General features: G+C 39.1%; 1 protein-coding gene across 6 annotated transcripts in view; it reads right to left on the bottom strand.

Annotated features, from left to right (window-relative positions):
* The window catches only part of MAGI2 (membrane associated guanylate kinase, WW and PDZ domain containing 2), a 760,905-nt gene that overhangs the window by 146,470 nt on the left and 598,377 nt on the right, over positions 1–16,058 (bottom strand). For 3 of the 6 annotated variants that reach the window (XM_069801726.1, XM_069801727.1, XM_069801730.1), the window contains 4 exons: positions 14,191–14,248; positions 7,067–7,188; positions 6,309–6,434; positions 5,423–5,605 (listed from right to left, as the gene is read on the bottom strand). In XM_069801726.1, the coding sequence (XP_069657827.1) occupies positions 5,423–5,605; positions 6,309–6,434; positions 7,067–7,188; positions 14,191–14,248 (489 nt within the window). The remainder of the gene's footprint in view (positions 1–5,422; positions 5,606–6,308; positions 6,435–7,066; positions 7,189–14,190; positions 14,249–16,058) is intronic. The other 3 variants (XM_069801731.1, XM_069801728.1, XM_069801729.1) reach the window with 1 other exon arrangement.

Below are 16,058 nucleotides of genomic sequence, written 5' to 3'. Positions count from 1 at the left end.
GACAACTGTGGTAAACAGTTGGCTACCAGGGGGAGGGAATATTGTAAAAGAGAATATTGCCATAAGGATCTTGACTGATAGCACGTGAGAGAAACTCGACCTGTTTGAAAAAGAAGATAGGCACAGTGGTGTGTGGTCATGATACACAGAGTCCTTTAGTGAAATTCTGACAGTATTCACATTCCCAGATGACTGCCAACACTTTTTTTTTAAATTTTGGCATATTTGCTTCTTTGAATTGAAGGCATTCCTTGTTCCTTCCATATATAGTTCACCTTTTCTGGTGTTGCTGAAACTGGACAGCTTGCATCTAATCTGATCTGACATTAGGTGTGATAATGGTTTGTTCGTCCAAACTGACAATCGACAAACAGGGAACAGAACTAAGGATCTGTTTGAACTTGTAAAAATGCATCGTTTTGCAGATGTCCCCAATTCCTTCTGTCTTGAGTACCCTACTTTTTACAGAGGTTGTGAGATATTAGCCTTACTGTGCAAAAATATGATGAATAGAGAATTATTCCCTAAGCCTAGTGACATTGTAGGGTCAACCACCTGATAATTGCTTTAGTGTTGCTCTTAATCAAGTGAATAACAACATTTATGACTTTGTAGATCAACAAGTGTGCGGTCTCTCCGATTTGCTAAATTTTACCCTAAATTTTACATTTAGAGTAACCTCAGCTTCTTGAAAAATTCATCATGTATAGAAGACTGTTATGGTTCTTGACGGTAGGCCCGCAGATAGCAGCAAGGCCACGGGTCACTCCTTCCAGTATTTCTAACAGCTGGCTCATTCCCTCTGGAGATCTCTCAGGTGCAGTAGAAATTCTGAGTGGTAGATGTGGGTCTGGTCTCTAGACTCTAGATCTCTAGTCTCTAGGCTTCATCCTAATACAGTTATCTAGAAGTGGTGGATGTCTACTCATACGGTAGGTGTAGACATCTGTCTTGTAGACTACTGTACCTCTTAGCTGAACTCTATCTTACATTTATGAACTTTTACCTCTAAAGTGGATTAACTAATACAGTGAAGCTACCATTCCTGAGAGAATAACATCTAAAAGAGCCCAAGTCTGCATTGTTTACAGATGATTTACCATCTTGGAGCTGGCCAGGCGTATGCTTGGCTGATGAAATGAAAGAACATGTTTCCCATTCCTTGGTTCACACTGTTGAGCTGTGACAATTCATCACGGATGTATGCACATTCCTGGAAGGTTCAACCTGCAGTGACCACAGCTATTCATCAGTTAGAAGGGTCATCAACAGACCCAATTAACCCCTCGTGCACTGTGTTTTTGAGCTGTTTCCTGGAAACTTTCACCAAAGGAACTGGAACTTGCTGAAATGCGCAGAGTGAGAATCTTGATTATGTGGGAGTGTTTCAGTTTATCTAGTCCATTGAATAACCTTGAGAACTGTAGGAAAGTTTTTGCCTTTGCAGCTTGAGCTTTCATCTGACTCAGCCGCAGGCCTAAATCTTTGTTTGCCTTAGAACAGCAGTCATTCAAAATCACTCACTGTATAAAAATCTTTTCATATAGATGCAGTCTCTTACCAGTGACGTTCACTCAGCATTTTAATGGGATACAGGGGCCTCTTAAATGCAGACAGTTTTCTATCGGCAGCATGAGGCTTCAGACAAGACAAAGCAATGTAACCTCTCAGGAAAGAATGTGGTATCAGCTCCTAGGCTGTCCTGAGGTAGACAGAGATGCTGTGGAGTGTGATGTTCATATCCAGCAGCTTGATTGAGTTCCAAATGCTAAAACATGTCCTAGGAAGGCATTTGCAGTATTATTAACAGCCATTAGCTCACAGATGCCAGATTTACACGAGGGCATAATAACCCTTAGGAATTCTGAAACATCTGGCAAATGGGATCAGGAATGTAATTTTGGCTGTTTTTGACTCATCCACTGAGATGTCGTTCCTCTGAGTCTGCTTGTGAGGTTTTTTGTGGGTCTGTGACAATTACAGCTACCTTTTAGTGCCTGGCACTGGGCACTGAGTGGTCGTGTTAGATCACCAGGACCTCAGACATCACTTGTTGCATCTCAGTGCACTCAGTTTGCCTCACTACTTTAATTGTTTCATAGCATCACAGCAATGCCAAGTCACTGTCAGGCAGCTGCTTCCATGTTCCAAGGGATGAAATCCAAAATTGTTTCATTTTGAAACCTGCAGGTGAAATCACTGTGTTGTGATCATGTTAAAGGGTGACAATAACATCTTACACAGATTCACACTTCTCTTTGAATAGCATTTGTATTTGACCCCTAAATTAGATTTTGGGGGGGAGAAGTAAACCAAAATTACAATATTAGTTTTTTATGAGCTTGGTTCTTTAACAACTAGGATAAAGTACGGCATTGGTGTCTCCAGCACGTGGCCAAGATCAGGTAAGATGAAGGAGATGGTGCCTTTTCTTCCTTTTTTCCCCTGTATCTGATGCAGGTCTGAAACACTAGGATCTTGTTTACCACTTGGCCATAAAAAGTATCAGCCTTGCAAGGGAAAGGCTCCAGACTTGTATTACAGCTGGGAGCACCAGCACCTGTGGTTACCACTAACACCCAGGTTGCTTCACAGATCTTAGTGCCATTGTCCTCAGGCTTTCTATTATGATGCTCTACTGCCACAATATGATATTTTGATTATTTATCAAAGCCTCCTATGATGGTGATCATAGTTGGAGTGCACATAAATTGCACAACAATGCACCGTTCGTGTCAAAAAGAATAAATAAAATCTACTTTAAAAGCTCTAGTCATCATCCAATGATGCCTACTTAACAAAAAAAGGTACATATGTAATTTCAAACAGTTTTAAAACATAAGATTTGAACAGCTTTATGAACAAAGTGCGATTGATGGAACCTGGGTGGCTTTCATATCTCCAGTTGATTAGATTGTAAAATGGCCGAATAGGGAGAGAAATCCTACTTCAGGAAGTGTGAAAAGTATTGGATATCAGGAGATACAAGCACTTTGCTGAACAGAGCTTTATAAATATTCTGACCTTAAATATCTTTTTTCAGTTTACCATTATCATATTTAGAAATCACTTCAAATATTCATAGAAACCATGTTAGACGCCACAATCATTAGCCTGAGATTCTCCAATTACTTTACATCGGAAGTCTGTCACTCTTCTCAAAAATTAAGACATTTGAAGCCAGAATTTATTCTGAGATGTAATTTTGAACATATCGGGCTCACATAATTATAGTGATTATATATTTGAATGTACATTTCTGTCTTGCATTCTTAATATAGTTGAATTAATTACCTCAGAAAAATAATCAATGTTATTTCTATGCATTTTAAAGCACACTTTCCCTATATATTCTCATCACAATCCATGACTACAATAATCACCATCAATAGTATTATGACACCCGTATTCCATTTCAACATCAAAATTTAAGTAAGTTGCAAGGATACTCTCTTCTCCAGAGAAAAGAACTCCATATGAACAAGTTCACCAATAACCAGCCCACACTTCAGACAGATTAGCAACTAACTATATTTGAGTGCTGGATCTGAGAATGCTAAACCATGACAAACAAGGAAAATCCCTCATGCAGTGTATTAGGTAATATGAAAATATTAGGAAAAATGAAGTTCATGTTACTAAAATCTCCTGAACTTCAGAAAGTCTGTTGTATCCTTTGTTCACTTAATCAGCTAATTTAATTTTGCCTTTGGGAACCAAATTGCATTAAGTTAAAACAGCAACAAGAATTGAGAATTAAAAAGCTGTTAGACTAATTTTTTTATAAAACCAATGCCAGCAATCTGTATTATACTACTTTCTTACATTTTACTTCTTTATATAAATTATTTGTTTATCTATTTGGCATCAGAAATGTCATACCGGCTGTAATATAAGACTTGAGGCAAACTGGTTTTTTTTAAATAATGCTTTTCACAACCTTCACACTTCCTACTTGCGAAGTCCTGGAGAGTCCTACAGAATAAACTAGAGTTCAGGGTGATTTATTCTGATATACAGTAGTCCAGAACATTCCTTTGCTACTATAAAAGAAGGATGAAAGGAAATTTCCAGAAGAATCACTTGGGAGTATTCCACCCACATTATTTGTGCTTGTGTGAGTTTATGTGTCTGCCTCCTGTACTGTAACACACTAAAAGGATCCTGCTCTGCTGCTGCGGCCCATCACAGTGATCTGTCACAGGCTAGGCAATACTCTATCTTCACAGTCACTCTGGCCACCATGAACTTAGTTTTCTGCAGAGACAACATAAATCCCAAACTAGGATTTCTTCTATAAAGTCTTGGTAAGAAATGGAAAGAAAAATCATGCACATGTCCCGTTACCAATGTGCAGCCTGACTATTATCTGAGGAACAGGGACTGCTGGGGAGAGACGGTACACAGTGTCAGGGCTGCATGAACACAGCACTACAGTCACTGGTAACCAGTTCCACCAGTGGAAATCCCAATTGGATCTAAAGAACAAAAATCTTCACCATGAGAGGGAGGGGTTAAGTATTGGGACAGGAGCCCACAGAGGCTGTGGGATCTCTGTCCTATAAAATTTTCTGAAGTCCCATGGATGAAGCCCTAAGCAACCCAATCCAACCACAAAGTTAGCCCTGCTTTGAGCAGGAGGTTAGTGACTAGAGGTCCCCGCCAACTGAAATTATTCTATTGTTCTCTGATTGTCTTCTCCTACGGTAGATGATAGCTGGCTTGGAAACTGAGTTCACCTTCCTCCAAAAATGTTTCATCCACATAGACCCGATGTGACCTTGCAAACCTTTAAGACAGTGGCTTGCAATCTTTATCAATCCGCAGACATGAAAATATTTCCAGTGGTGGTCCAGATCTTAAAAGCAGCTTTAAGTCTCTCCAGAGGAAGTTTCTTTTATTTAGTTAGTTTTCACAGATTCTTTATTAGTAAGCCACAGATGCCTACATGTCCATATGCCATACTGAAAACTCTTGTTTTGATGTTTCTAATGAGAACAATGTTGGATCAGACTCGACTTTGATTATTTTGCAAAACCGTCCTTTCTAAAGAAATAAATTTGCACTTAGGCTGTGCTCTCTCTGCCTGTCTCTTTTTCCTTCCATGCACAGACTCCCCTTGAGTAAACAGCCTATAAACCAAAGAATGTAATATCCCATTTTTACGTAGGAGAATGCAGAGATCTTTTCTCCCTTGAAATATTGTGAAATGGGAAAAATAAGCTACTTGGCATTATTATAAAGAAAAACTACAAGAAAGTTTTATCTGAGAAGCTTATTTTTTCTTATAGAGCAGCTGTTTTACACATTAACAAAGAAAGTCATATGGAAAAATGTATGCATTCATGGAGAGAGCGAGACTCAGAAATCTGTATCTCATTCTACTTCTCATATAAAAGAACAGAGGAACCATGTTAATTACCTGTTTCCATTTTCCCATCTTGTGCTGCAGGCCCATCAGGAATTACACTCTTCACCTGGAGAAACTCGTCTGGCTCATCCCCACCAATGATGGTAAATCCAAAACCCATGTTGCTTTTCTTAAGAGTTGTGCTGAGGAAAGTCCCCTTCAGCTGTGATGCATCACGGGTGAAGAGTGGTTTTTCTACATCAGTCAACACAAACAAGAAAGACAAAAGTTCTGATCTAGTCACAACGCAGCGGGGACAGCAGATAACAATATTGGCTGACAGCAGGTGACAGTGTATGAAAACCAAGGAAATAAAGAGTGCAGGCATTCCAGGAGAAAATATTTGTGAGTTCTTGCATTAATACAAAGCTTAAAACGTATTTCTTATCTATGGCAGATCAGCCATAAGTGGGGAGTTATAAATATTCTTTCGTATTAGAAGTACATTTAGAAGTGGATATTGTGTAGCTAAAATAATTGCAACAATAAAAGTGATCTGTGAGGTAATTTTAAACCCTCTTTCCTAACCTATAAATTCAGCTTTGTCTACAAAGTAATACATTCTCCATAATTTCCCTCCCAACCGCAGTAAGGAAAACATCCCCCGAATATCTTACTCCATTTGTTAACAAGCAGTGCTACGTATTAGGCTAGCTTTTCCCTCCAAACAGGTGGGGTTTTGGCATCCAACAAGCGACACACACAGCTGCTGTGCAACCTCCGCGTCCCCTCTCCGCATGCCTCGGCGTGCAGTGTGGGTGGCGGGGGCTCCCCGTGCCTCTCTCCCGTGCTGTGCTTGGTGAGGAAGGGCGGCAGGAAGGTGCAAAGGTTGTGACTTCTACCGCTCTCGCTACGCCCGCAGCGGTGGGGCTGGGCTGGCCGGCAGCGGAGGACATACCGTGCAGCCCGCGCGTCCCGGCGGGGTCGCGCCGGCACTGGGACAGGTCATTCACGCTGCGGGACCTCTTGGGAGCGGGGTGCAGGTGGGCGAATTTGGGTCTAGGTAAAGTTGATGAGGAGCTTTCTACTGTTACAAAGGAGAACAAGCCTCATTCTCTGGCTATAGCCTTATGTTAAAGTTTATTCGTCTCTACCAATACTGTTTGCTGCTCATTCAGCTCATTTTAAGCACATTAATTTTTACGTTACCAAGAGGCTGTATTCTTGTAAACTCCTATAACACAGCGCTTGAGGCTGTTAACTTAATTGATGCTTGCTAGATGAGCTAGCTTAGAAACATACCAAACATCAATTAACGGTAATTTAGAGAAAGTACAATTAATTATTTCAGTGTTGCCAACCTCTGGTGCTCAAGAGAGAGTCGTACATTCCCAAGAATAGAATTTATGATTTTATTTAGAAAATTACTTTGGGGCTCTTATTGTGCTTTCTGTTTCTCAGCCTTTAGGAAACTCTAGGGTCAACTTTTCTGTTTTTTCTCTGCGCCTCTGAAGGTTAGAGTATTTTAGGTGGCTCATGAGTCCCGCAACTCTGGGAGCTCAGACATTTAGGGCAGAAAAATGCTAGGAGATAGGTGATAACATTGTGAGAATTGGCAACACTACTGTTTCAATCAGACTATGATGAAATCATTGTCACATAAACAGGAGAGCAGGATCTTTCATCTTAACTAAGATAGCTGACACGGTACTGTACCTCGGAAACCTTGGGCCTGCATAGGCTTTGTTCCAAGTTCTGCGTTGGGCATGTTATGCTGCTGTAGCTTCCTTTTTGCTTCTAGGACAGGGTTTTCAAATTGTGTTCTTCTATTTATGTGGCTGGAAAAAATTTGGTTTTGATTAAAAACTGGGTTCAGTTGGGGAGAATGATCATTTTCACAGTAGGATGCTGAATGTGACTTAGGTGTGTGTGGTTAGAGAGCGAAACCATTATGAATCCCCAATGGGCCTGAGCATGTCCCTTATACTCCACACAATTTTGTTGGGGATGAGAAATGCACAATCTAGCGCGCTGCATAATGAACAGCACTGAGAAGTGTCCTATCATTTCAATATGCTGAACTCTGCTACAGACAAATGGTTTTGATCTATGGGACTACATATTACATAGCAGTACTGCTGAAGCATGCTACAATGACAGTTTTTCATGTCTTTAGCACAAGCATTGTTCTGCGCATGATTCAAAGGATCTGAACCAGTTTTGTGCATTATCATTGATTAGCTGTAAGTGAAAGAAATTAATCACTTACAGAAAAGGTAAAGCCTAGAGCACAGAGTGCTTTTATGGTCTCAGCTTAGAAATAAATCTAACATAGGAAATAAACTGAAGATGATTTCTTTTTAATTCTATGGCATATATCTCCTCAGCTGTACAGAAAAATCGGATGTTGCAGAAACTATCAGATGGTAGATTAGAACTACATAGATAAATATATGAAATATAAGAAAAGTTAATCTACACTTTTTTTCTCGATGTTTTACATTTCCTATAACAGGTCAGTTAAGTACACCTCTGTCATTACACCACTAATTTTCTGTACTGTGTCTAGAACTAGCTTAACTACATACTTTCATCATATCCTTGATTTTAATTCTTTAATTTAAAGCATATATTTTATCAATCAATGAGTAATCCTACAATCCTGTCCTGTGATATGTTTCACATGTTTTCTGAAGAAGGCAAAACAATTTAGTAGGCTGCACTGAACAACTCTGCAAGATAGGATCACAACAGGATCACAACCGAGAAAAGGGGCTTGTGCTGCAGACATTGCTCTGGGGAAATAAATACATATGTACAGAAGGGCAGGTATTCAAACATGTCACTCCTTATTTGTTCTCACTGAGCTACTATGTACTGAGTTCTTCTGAAAATCCAATCCCAATCATGGGCTTTAAGTACCTGGAGAGGTGACCTGGGAACTTTTGAAACTCTGAGATCCTAAAAAGGGTTGAATGCTTTCAATTTATATTGAAATGACCTTTTATGCCACATTAAGCACTTTTCAGGTCCCTTGGGATTCAGATCCTACCACTGCTTCAAAGAAAGTAAGTGGAGTTGCCATTAAGAAGTGAGGTAGAAGAAAGGCAGCAAGTCCTATGGGAGTGCAATATACTTGGAAAATCAGGATTTAGTAGCCAGAGTTAATCCAATGAAAAGATTTCCAGTCACGTAAAAGAATATTTGATTTAATGAAAGGAAGTAAATGTGATAAATCCTGGAGTTGTTACTTTGTTAACATGGCTATAACTTATTCAAGTGGCTGCCAACTTATTCTTGTACTCTAAAATTTTGATTAATAGTTTTATTGTAATTTTTAATCTATGCTGCAGACAGATAAAGTCCCTTTTGTTTCTTTCCTTCTTCAGACAGGCTGTTTAAGATTGTAGACTTTCCTTTCCTAGACTTTTGCTTTCTAGTTAGACCGTGCTGTAACTGTCAGGGTCTTCAGAACCTTAGTCTATTGCAAACCTAGAAACGCATGATGGAAGGGAGACAAACTTCACCAGTTAAAAATGGAGAAAGACAAGACTTACTTGCATTAAATAGGGTAATTATGAACTACTGACATAAGCATGAAAAAGGTAATTTTCATGCTACCACCTATCATGTGATGCATTTCAATATTTTAAAGGAAATACTACTTTTGCCATTACACAAGGCAGAGATGAAACATCACATGAAATACTACATAAAGTTCTGATCACCCATGACCAAATAAAATGAATCCATAGAAAAGGTTTTACAGGAAGACCAGTGAAAGAGAGAGTCTTCTCTGATAGAAGACCAGAGAAGTTTTAGCTTTTTATCCAAGCAGAATTAATTCTGATATATAATTGCATTCTATGAATACATTTGGAAGTAAATACTAGAATGTATTGAAGATGTCAGGATTTCAGACTTGAAATCTGTAGGCTTCTTACAAGCAGAAGTGTGAAATTATGAAACAGCTTCCAAGAGCAGATATGGGGTAAAATATCTAGCTTGTTTTATGTTAGCATTTGATAAGGTTAAAAACAGGGTTGCTACACAGTGGGTTGAGTTAATTGCTTCAACATAGAGATCATGTCTTATTTTAGAGGCTCTAAAGTATCCTGCCCTGGTCTCCAGCTGCTCTTCCAGAAGAGCATGGGTTCCCCATAGCTTTTGTGCCATATCACACAGATGTAATGGATATCTAAGATCACACTCACTACAGATCTGCATTTCAGACCTTGAACTATGTATGGTTGATGTCATGCTATAATTGCAGGGCACATCTCAGTGCCACAGGAAGCCCCTTGCAGACCTAAGTTACAACTTATATGTGGTTCTGTGATATAAAAAATAATGGGATTTTAGCTAATATAGGATGTGTCCATGGCTCAAGGAACATCAGTTCCTCTGGTACTGACATCACAGCTAGACTCTGTTATCCACTGCCTCTCTACAGTTTCTAGGTAGATTTTATGTTGTGGTTTAGTCCATTTACAAAGAAATGTCTTCAGTAATGGCTATCTTGAAAATGACCTTTTTGTCCTAGCAGTTCAGACAGAAAGACTAGCAGAGGTACTTGAAGCACCTCAAGTTGTTGGTGCAACCTTAATAATTCTTAGCTCCAATTTATTCCCACATTTTGACTGTTTTATGGTAGTGTACAGTCTCAAAAGCACGTGAGAATTCCAACAAATTCAAACAACTGCATTAAATATTGTGTCCAAGAGGAGTCAAAGAAAAGAAAATTATAATCAGTCATTTTTATCAGTCAGTAACACTGGATTTACACTCCTAGACTGATTAGACATGAAACACCTCCCTTTTATGCAATTTTAAGCGCTGTACAGCTTCATGGCTAAATCAGAAAAATTGCTACTGATGAGTTTACCTGAGAAAGAAGTTATTAAGCTAAGTAGTTCCCTTGAAAGGACATTCTAGCCTTTCATCTAGCTACTTCAGCTGCATACAAAATAGGTATTTCTAACCTAGGCGTTAATAAGGCAAACCAAATGAGAGTTTTAGAAATGGTTACAAATAAGTGGTTTTGTGGTTAAAAATAGATTTTGGATGTGATCCAAAATGTATTGCTCATTGCTCATAGTATCTAATTCAGCGAGCATTTCTATCTTCGCTTTTCTTCCTTTATTTTATACAATGCATATTAAATATAAAAGCCCAATCCAAAGACGAGAATCCAACTAATTTCTCTTAGTGCCATTGTGGCTGTACAAAAGACTCATGCTGCCTTTTGTTTGCTTTCTATTTCTCAGAACCCTGAATTTCCCTCTGTAGAGAAGAAGGGGTAGTCGGTGCTGCTGTCCTCTGTTAGCTTGCCGTATGCTAACTAGGGACAACCCTCTGAGGTAGGATTTGGTTTTGGGCTGCATTTAGCTGTGAAGTTGAAACACTGTCTCTTGTGCTATGAGTAGGTACTGCCGCCAGCGGCCAGCCTATAAGACATAGGCACCATTCTGCCATCTCATCAGTGAGGGTGGCCAGGCTAAGTTGTTTTTGTGATAGAGTTTCATGCTAGATGTGTTCAAGACAACTGAAACACATTCTTAGATTTATGGGCAGTAATGCCTAGTATGCAGATTTTAGTTGGTGGCCGAGATACTAGCCCTGTCAAAATGGTAACACGTCTAAACATGTGCATCAGCAGAAGGAGTTTAACCTATCTCCTTTTCTTAGCTACTTTAATGTATGGGGGGTTTTGGTAGTTTGTGACTTTAACTTTTGAAATTGTTGGCTATAACCCACCAAAGTAATTCTGAGAATCAGGATGTCTAACAGATAGACATTCTGATGCATAACTTGTTAGTGCCTAACTCCTCTTTACATTCATATTCTTCAGTTACTAATACTTTATAATGACAGAAAGACCTGAAATAAGTTTTTCTATTTGAGTAGCAACAGAGTGTTGCAAGAAATTGTAAGTCAAGGTGGTATATTTTTCCAGAATAAATACCTGTATGGCTAATTTAGCTGTTCTATTAAGGAGACCATGTCTGGAAATTGAGCTCTGTGTTGTAGTTAATCATCCTTAAAGGGGGAAATAATCTTTTGGCAATTAGAATGCTGAAAGACCCAGCACACTCTAATAACCGCATTCTCTCCATAGCCCTGCACAGCTAAGTGCTGCTAGTTTTTAGTTTATAAATTAAGAGAAAATTGCATGAAAGTTAACCCACGTATAGCAAACACTTCTCATTTATGTCAAATGTCTACTCCTTACAAATGAAGCCTGGACATGCATAACAAGGCAAATGAAAATTTTAATAACGTCTTACACCTACATTCATGCATGATTACGACAGGAAGTTATACTGGAGACCTTATTTTTTAACAGCATTTGCAAATATGTTGTGATTAGTCTTTATTAACTTTACTAGCAAGACCTTTGAGGTTTTTCTTTGTTTCTTTTTTAGCTTTTCCTCTGGTCTCAGAATACTGGAGCTGAGCATGGCTGGTCCTTGTACAGTGAACCTGAGTCTGTCTGCCTCATTGCTTATCCTTACAAACTTCCCATGGGATACAAATATTTCAGTGAGCAGAGTAAAAGCCCTTCTTTCACTGACAGTTTTAAAGGCCTGCGTGTAAAGTTGGACTGGACTTGAATGTGTGAAAGTTCATAACCTAACCCTTCTTGATTTACCCACTTCTATGACATAATTAAGAGAGTTTATTGTAATCTGATTTTATCTCATTAAAAATGAACTCATCTGTTGAATATTGGTAATAAAAAAGGTGCGACTGCCACTTTTTAGCATGAAAAATGGAAAGCAATCTTTGTTTCAAACTTATTGAGCTCAGACAGCAAATTAAAGTACAGCTACATTTTACTGACTATAAAACTCCTTATGAACTTAGCATGGCTGCAGTTTTAATGCCATCCTGTGAACATCTATTCCAACCTCTGAGCCTGGAATAGGTTTGATATACCTTTCCACAAATCTTATCTGTGGTAGGATTAATAAATATGGCACTAACAAACAGCCTTAAAGTATGTAATTGCATAGTAACATCTGGGCCTAGTACCTTGCATCTGTTTACCTGTGTGGATGGACATGAAGTGGAGATAAATACTTGTTCCTCTTCTGACTCTGCAGCGAAGTGTGAGCCTCACTGGTGCCAGAATGCCTTGGGCTGCGCTAACTACCAAGCGGGGTCTCAGTAAGAGATCAGCGCACAGAAATTGCACAACACCTGTTACTCACCAAAATACACTAAAAACCACTGGGGCAGAAGACTTACTCACACCCAGCAGCTGCATAATTGCACGTGCAGATATCTTCAGGGGGGGTTAAGTACAAAGAGATACGAGAACTCTAGCCCTTAGCTACCTGGGGACATCGTAAAAGAACTCAGGCATAAAGAGAGAGGGTAATTTAATGGCATTATGCAGGGACTTCACAAACTTACTTATCTTTTTGCTTGAATCTGGACTAAGCTGATTTGGGCTAGGCAGCAAAGCAGATGGGGCTGCTGGTTCTTCCACCTGCAGGCAGGGAGCAAGGCTGGAACAAAGCAGCAGAGCAGGTGCCCCTGCATTTGGAGAACGGGGCAGAAGGAGTCAGCAGGGCAGTGGCCAAACGCTGTTTTCATTTGTTTGTTTGCTTCGTAGGAGGGCTAGGGAAGGTGCATGGGCATCCACAAGCTGCTGCTGTTATAGCAGTAAAGAAAAGGGAATCTTAATCTTCTAACCCTCCAGAAATCAGGTCTTTTTTTGAGCTCTCTGGCCAGCTCTACCCTGTGCATGTTAATAGTAGCATATCCTGCTGTCTGGAAAAGCTGCAGCCCCAGTATCCGTCCAGAGTGATCCTGCAGCCAAAGCATTGGTATGGATTCAAGAGACGAAGGGAATGATGTGACACACAAAATAAAATTTACTACTTTGGATGAAACAACTAGAATAAATTTACTGCTTGAGTGCCAGGATTTGAAATTGAGATTTTTAGGCCAGGGTCATCTTCTCTAAAGATCTCTTCTTTAATAAAAGGAACTAATGGGTAGATCTTTCTCAGTCTTTCAAAGCACTATCTGCACAGTGACGGGGAGTGGCTTTCTCCCTCCTCTGCCATATACTTCGTGCAGACAGCAGAGTGACAACTGACCCCTCTGAACAGGTATCACGACTTTGAATCTAGATTCACTTTGCATAAGTCTCATTCACTGCGTTAAGCTAAAAAGCAGAGAAAATAATCTCTCTGATTTACTTATTTTATGTAGGAACTGGCCAGAACAGGTTCTACCTAGTACTTCAAACAAAAGCTTTCTGTTGCCCTTTGCATAGAGGAGTAATAAACTTTTTTTCTTGTTTCATAACTAAAATAAAATCTGAAAAAAATGGAAGCAAGGATTGCGCTGTGAAAATAGAAACTTATATTCTCTTATTTTCAGCTGCACTTTTAAGTACAAAAAACCCCCACAACATCCCTAAAATTTTATATGCAGCGTATAAATAACCCACCTTCTGGTACAGTGTAAACATCTGATCAGCAGCAAGGAAGGACTACCCAGAATAGGACCTTAACTGAGCTAAAATGATTATGCTTTGCTCTATTTATCGATTAACAAGATCTTTACCTCACTATATATCCAACCCTTACATAGAAAATATAATATTTCTTTAATGAACATGATCTTTGTACAAGTATCATCTGGAATGGTACCATGAAATCAGACCCTGAGGAAAGACAATGACTGAATGCCTGAGTCACTGATTTAAGACACACTGAATATATTTGGACACAGTAGCTGTATTGATGACTGAGAATTCCTGGTATACCTTCAGTTCAACATGTCAAGTAATCAGCAACTTAATATTGAACATGGGAACTTACTCAACATAATAAGTGCCATATATGGGATCATCAATTTTCTCCCAGCCATATGGAAGCTCTGAAAAACAAAGAGTTATCTCAGTAAATGCAGTATAGAATGCTAAGATTTCTAGTAACAAAATTGTGGATCTTTGCTGGGCATTGAGGGAAATAACTTGATAGTTAAATTAGATACAGTGACCAAAGCAAATGTCAAATCCTGAACACATACCATGGCAGCCACAACTAGTAGTAAGCTGAAAATTGGCATGCAAACACGTATCTCAGTCTCTAGAACAACACATTTTAGTTGAACTACTTTATTGTTCCAACAGCTGTGCTAGCCATCAGCTGTAGCACATCTTGTATGACATCACTGCCGGAGGAAGTGAGGGCATTCTGTTTTCCCAAATAGGTACACACAAAAAAAAGTACTTGGCTTTTTGAGCTTTTTTCTTTGCTAGGAATCCTGGAAAAGTTGGCCTTGAAGGACCAAAAAGCGTTTGCCTTCTGCCATGTAAGTACAGTAAATATACCTAAATGTTTCTGAGAAGTTTGTACTATTTGTCTTACTGTGATAGCAATTCCACAGCCTCCAAAGGCATCCTGTTCCAAAGCTTAGTTATATATCAGAGACATCAGAGTATATAGTAGTACATGGAAGTACAAACCAAAATAAGATATTATAGCAACTTCTGGCCTTAAAAATAATTACATTTTGTAGAAACAGAGAAGACATTTAATTGTTAATACCTAAACCATTCAGGTATTAACAATTAAAATGTTAAATATGTTAATTTAATGATCATAAAAATCAATCTGTGTTCATGTACAAGCAAACTCTCATATATATATCCACGTACATCCATAAATACATATTTTACTATCACTCACACTGAACACTTAAGAAATGATTGTACTGCCAACAGAACTTCATCTTGTGTTTAAAAGGCATCAGATGGATGTGACAAGTATCTCAGTTGACATGAACAGAATAAAAACCTCAGTGCCAGATGTGATGACTTTGATGGAGGAAACTCACAAAAGGATGGGCATCCCCACCACGCACAGGTATTGATTTCTGTGCACTTGAAGACTATGGCACAATATACAGGGAGTGGTACTGACATTCTACAAGGAAATCTGATTCTGGAATTCCTTGTCTCAGATTTTTTTTCCTTTTCAAACTCATCTGCACTTTTGAAGTAACTTTTTGGAGACAAAATGAGTACCAAACTAGACAGAGAAGAACTGATGTAGCTCATACTGAACACAGAGTCATTAAACTGGTCATAAAGAAGTACTCCTGGATGATTTGAGCTTCTTTTTTTCAGTGACAATGTGACTAGACAATTATTGGTGTGCTGTAAAAGGCAAATAGGAAAGTAAAGCCTGGCTGGCAATAGGGAGATTAAAGAGTTAAACAACAATGTTAAGAAACTGCTTCACCTCTGCTTGTTACTTCTCCTTTAAACAGATCTGTGATATCCTTTCTTGAGTGAACCTCCTTAGACTGCTGTAGTCTTCATGACACATTGCCCTGAAAGGATGTTCCTGCTCAGCCCTTTCCAATACTGCAATGGATACAACCCTCCGCCAAAGACTGGCCGACGCAGAACTCCACAAATTTGCAACAAAAAGCTCAAGGACTTCCTTAATGTCGATATTCATTTTTTCCTATTATTCTTAGAATATTGTTAGCTTTGAAATCTTCACAAGTCCTCACTCTGAACTGCTTTTGTCAGGGCTATTTTGTTATTGTCACTTCATAGGAATACATGCAGCATAAGGTATTTAAGCAGGTCACAAAATCAAAGAACGGTTGAGGTTTGAAAGGACCTCTGGAGATTGTCTAGCCTAACCCTTCTGCTCAAAGCAGGGTCACCTAG

This window comes from Haliaeetus albicilla, chromosome 14 (assembly GCF_947461875.1).
Source record: "Haliaeetus albicilla chromosome 14, bHalAlb1.1, whole genome shotgun sequence".
NCBI classification, from domain to species: domain Eukaryota; kingdom Metazoa; phylum Chordata; class Aves; order Accipitriformes; family Accipitridae; genus Haliaeetus; species Haliaeetus albicilla.
Note: the sequence above shows the minus strand (reverse complement) of the source record. Positions and strands in the feature narration are given on the sequence as shown.